Below are 4336 nucleotides of genomic sequence, written 5' to 3' on the forward strand. Positions count from 1 at the left end.
TCCCTGGGGACATGGAAAGTCCAGGGGTCATGGTGTGTTTGGGTGGTGCCAGGGCAAGTGGTGTGCAGGGGGAGCTGCTGGCCTGGAGCATGAGGCAGTTCAGGGGTGCTGGGTTGGGGAGGACCAGGTGCCCTGCACAGGGGTGGGGGCTTGGGTAGGGGATCTTTGTAGTGAGAGGAGTTGCCAAAGCCTATGAGGCAGTGAATGGCCCGGTGTCCCTGGAGTTAGCATGTCCAGCCTGCACAGCCCATAGGGAGAGCCTGGAGGAGAGAGGGCTTCTATCCTGGTGGTTGTGACTTGATCTGAGCAGGAAGGGACCCAAGAACTTGGTGCTCTCCTGACTGATCCCATGTTGGTGTTTGAAGGGGACACAAAAGTGAGGCTGGTGAATGGTGGCAGACACTGTGCTGGGAGAGTGGAGGTGAAACACCAAGGCCAGTGGGGGACTGTGGTTTCTCCTGGGACATGGTTGATGGCAAAGTGGTTTGTAAGCAGCTGGGCTGTGGGTCTGCTGTTGAAATTCCTCAGTTTGGACAGGTTGTGCCAGGATCTGGCCCCATTTTGATGGGTAATGTTGACTGTGATAGCACCGAGTCTGACCTGTCTGCACACATGGAAGATGGGGTCAACAAGAATGTGATCACAGGTTTGATTCTGGAGTGACGTGTTCAGGTGAGGGGTCAGCCTGTTCCCCTCTTTGGGGCCAGGATGCAGGGAAAGAACTGGCTGCGCCCTCACCGAGCAGTGAACAGACACCAGAGTAAGTCCCAGTGTGGCCAGTGATGCTGCTGAGCTGGGACATACGCTGGTGATATCCCGTCTCTGAGGAAAGCCTAGTGGGAGCCCACCCAGGGTGCCTTCACTCTTTCTGGTCCCTAAGGTGGCTCTGCCCACCACAGTCCATGCCAGGGGCTCACATGAAACCCCCTCCCTGCCCCACAGTGTCTGTTCGTTCCTGTCTTGCACTTTCCATTCACCCAGGACTTGTGTGGCAGCACTGTGACCCAAGTCCCCCTGTGCCACAGGCACCAAGAGCAGCTCATGTGGCCACGCACAACCCTGGGAAAAGTGATGTTGCAAGCCAGTATTGGGGGGCTTACGTGGGGAAGAAAAGAGCAGTTTCCCACAAGTGCCTAAGATGGCCTGGGAATTTTGGGTTGTGCCCCCTTGCAGAAACAAGTTCCATGGCCAAAGTGACTGCTCAGAGGGAAGGTCGCTGGCCTTGGGCAGAGGAGCAGGGCACCTCGTTCCTCTCCCAGGGTCACCCCATGAGAACGAGCCCATGGAGATATTGCCTGGCAGGCAGTGCCAACGTATGGCCCAGCCTTTCCCAGCCACCGTATGCCACAGGAGCTCCGCCAGCACTTGCGCTGTCCTTGGTGGCTGCCCTTGCCCCAGGATCTTGTGTCAGCCCAGGGCTGCTCTTCTGCCTGCTCTGCTGCCTGCTGCCTGGCACTGGCCAGAGATGTGCCCACCCAACAGCATACTCTGGCCCTGGCTGAGGACCCCCTCCTGTGGCAGGTGCTGGAGCTAAGGGCAGGGACAGCCTCACCAAGCCTTTGCCCTGGGACATGTCCCATCTAAGAGGAGTGCACCAATGGTCCCTGGCCCCTGGTAGTGGGGTGCATTTCTGGTAGCTCCAAGGGGTTCCTCAGCTGGGCCCTGAGCTCAGTGGGCAGGTCAGGCTGCAGCAGCCAACAGTGCCTCAGCCCATCTCCTCGGGTTGAAGTGCTCTGGGTGCTGCAGGGCCTGGGGCCAGTGTCAGGCAGCCATAGGTCTCTGGGAAGGCAGCAGCAATGTTTCTGGTGCCTACAGCTGGGGGTTTTGGTGAGAAGTCAAGCCCATGACTGCTGTGCCAATGTCTGAGAAGTGGCAGGAGGGGTCTGGAATGTTTGTGCCATCAGGACCCACTGGGAGCTGCTGGGGTGCTTGTAGCTTGTGCTATGGCAATGAGGTGGGATGTGGGTGTGTCACTGCCAAAGGACTCTAGGAATTCAAAGGGGTCTTTGGTTGCTCCAGGATTTGTCCAGCTGGTTGGAGGGGACAGCCCCTGCTCAGGACGTGTGGAGATCCATGATGGGAACCAGTGGCGATCTCTCTGTGACTCAGACTTTGATCCCAAAGCTGCCAGCGTGGTCCACAGGGAGCTGCAGTGTGGTGCAGCCCTGTCTGTGCCCAGGGCATCTCACTTTGGAGAAGGTGTCGGTCCCATGTGGGGCAGAGAGCTGCAGTGTGTGGGGAACGAATCCCTTCTTGCCTCCTGCCCCAGGGGATCCTCCAGGGACCAGCCCTGCACCCACAGGAATGCTGCTGGTGTCACCTGTACATGTAAGGACTGATGTTGGGGTGTCAGACACAAAGGGTCCTGCTGGGGGCAGGGAAGCAGGGCAGGGATGGTTCTGTGCCAGGTATGAAGACAGGAGGGGTGATATGGTTGTCTGCAGCCCTGCAGTCACTCAGAAGGACATAGGCAGGTCTTCCTCCAGTTGGTCTCTCCTCCAGCTGCTGAGGGAGCGAGCACACAAATTCACCCTCTCTCACCCTCTCTCTGTCCCTGAGCACACAGGGTTCAGGCTGGTGAACGGCAGCACAGCATGTGAGGGGAGGGTGGAGCTCCAGGTGCTGGGGACCTGGGGCATCCTCTGTAGCTCCTGCTGGCACCTCTGGGATGCTCACGTTCTCTGTCATCACCTGAACTGTGGCTTTGCTGAGTCCATTCCTGGAGGAGGACATTTTGGGAGAGGAACTGGTCCCATCTGGAGAGACTCATTCCACTGTGATGGGACTGAGGCCCACCTGGGACAGTGCCCAGTGACTGCCCTGGGGGCCTCGCCATGCTCCCGTGAGAACAATGCTGCTGTCATTTGCTCAGATGAGTGCTGGGACAAAATGGATTAGCTCCATTCTCCTCTTGCCTGCAAGATGGCAACCCAAAGCAGGGGACCCCGTTGAATGCCAGGCTTCACCAGGAGTGAGCTGGAGGGCTTCCCCAGCTCAGACCAACTGCTCTGCTGTTGGAGAGCAGAGGACTGAATAGGGGCAAGTGTCTGCTTCCCAGGGTGGCAGCTCAGCTGCTGGTCAGCCAGAGCCAGGCTCCTTTGCTCTGCCACTAGAAGATGAGCCAGGCACAGAGCTGCGGGGCTGGTCTCCATCCCTCTGGCTGCAGACAGTCCTGTCCCAGTCCTCCAGTGCCTGTTTTCACCCCCGCAGGGGCTCCCTGGGGGCCCCCAGCAGGAGCAGCAGACCAGGGGAGTGAACTACACAGCAGCTTTGCTCTGACTTCTGATCAGCTCAAGTTCCAAACTTGTCCTCCATGGTCTAAAAGCCCCCCACAGCTCTTCTCCTTGCCAGGGACACCAGCTCCTAGTCCTCCATCCCCAGTGATGCAGGTGGGCAGAGATGTGTGGGCTGTGCCCAGTGTCTCAGCAGGGCCAGTGCCAGTGCTGAGGCTGGACAAGGCCTATCCTGGCACTTCCCATCCCCCAGCCACTGCTGGCTGCTGCTGCCTCCTGCAGGAGCTGCCTTGACAGCCTTGGCAGGGATGGGCTCTGTGGCTCTGCCCTGGCAAGGGCAAAGCTAGCATCTCACTGGAGAAGGCTCTGGGCCTGGGAAACCAGCCACAGGGAGCCTTGGCACAGGGCTGGGGGCAGGCAAGCGGGCTCCAAGGAGACATGCTGCAAGCTGCTGGGTTGCCCAGTGCTGTCAAGGGCTGGACTCCTCTCCCTAAGCCCAGATGAGTCGGCATCCCTGCAGCTGGTGGATGGAGGGAGACGATGCAATGGGCAATTGGAGATCTTCCAATGTGGGACATGGGCCAGAGTTCTGGATGACCAGTGGGACATGCAGGAGGCCCACGTGGTGTGCCAATAGCTGCAGTGCAGAGAGGCAGAAAAAGCCTACAACCCCCTGAAACCTCAGAGAGGGACGGCTCCCATGGGGCTGCGAGGGGTTTGGTGCATGGGGCATGAGTCCAACCTGACCCTCTGCAACACCTCCCTGCCAGAGAGTGCCCTGGGGGCAAGGATTGCAGAAGACGTGGGGGTCGTTTGCTGGGGTGAGGGTCACTTCATGGCTCCCCCAGGCTCTGGGCTGGCTGGGCACAGCCCCTGATGGCAGCCGGGGCTTCTCCCCGCTGCAGGGAGCCGGCAGGTCCGGCTGGTGAGCGGCCCTGGGCGCTGCGCCGGGAGAGTGGAGATCTACTACCAGGGCAGCTGGGGAACTGTCTGCGATGACGGCTGGGACCTGCCTGACGCGGCCGTCGTTTGCCACCAGCTGGGCTGCGGGGAGGCCCTGGAGGCCCGTGGCTCTGCCGGGTTTGGGGCAGGCTCTGGGCAGG

The 4336-nt window shown here is 59.9% G+C and overlaps 1 protein-coding gene across 1 annotated transcript; it reads left to right on the plus strand.

Annotated features, from left to right (window-relative positions):
- Positions 1-349: 349 nt before the first annotated feature.
- LOC104389462 (deleted in malignant brain tumors 1 protein-like) lies at positions 350-4326 on the plus strand (the record flags this gene model as incomplete). The annotated part of the gene is given in 5 exon segments (XM_009998459.1): positions 350-452; positions 455-646; positions 2020-2199; positions 3734-3858; positions 4150-4326. Coding segments are annotated over 5 exon segments (777 nt in total), but the record flags the coding sequence as incomplete, so codon positions are not given.
- Positions 4327-4336: the final 10 nt, after the last annotated feature.

The sequence above is a fragment of the Chaetura pelagica genome, unplaced genomic scaffold, assembly GCF_000747805.2.
Source record: "Chaetura pelagica isolate M959 unplaced genomic scaffold, ChaPel_1.0 scaffold895, whole genome shotgun sequence".
Lineage (NCBI taxonomy): Eukaryota > Metazoa > Chordata > Aves > Apodiformes > Apodidae > Chaetura > Chaetura pelagica.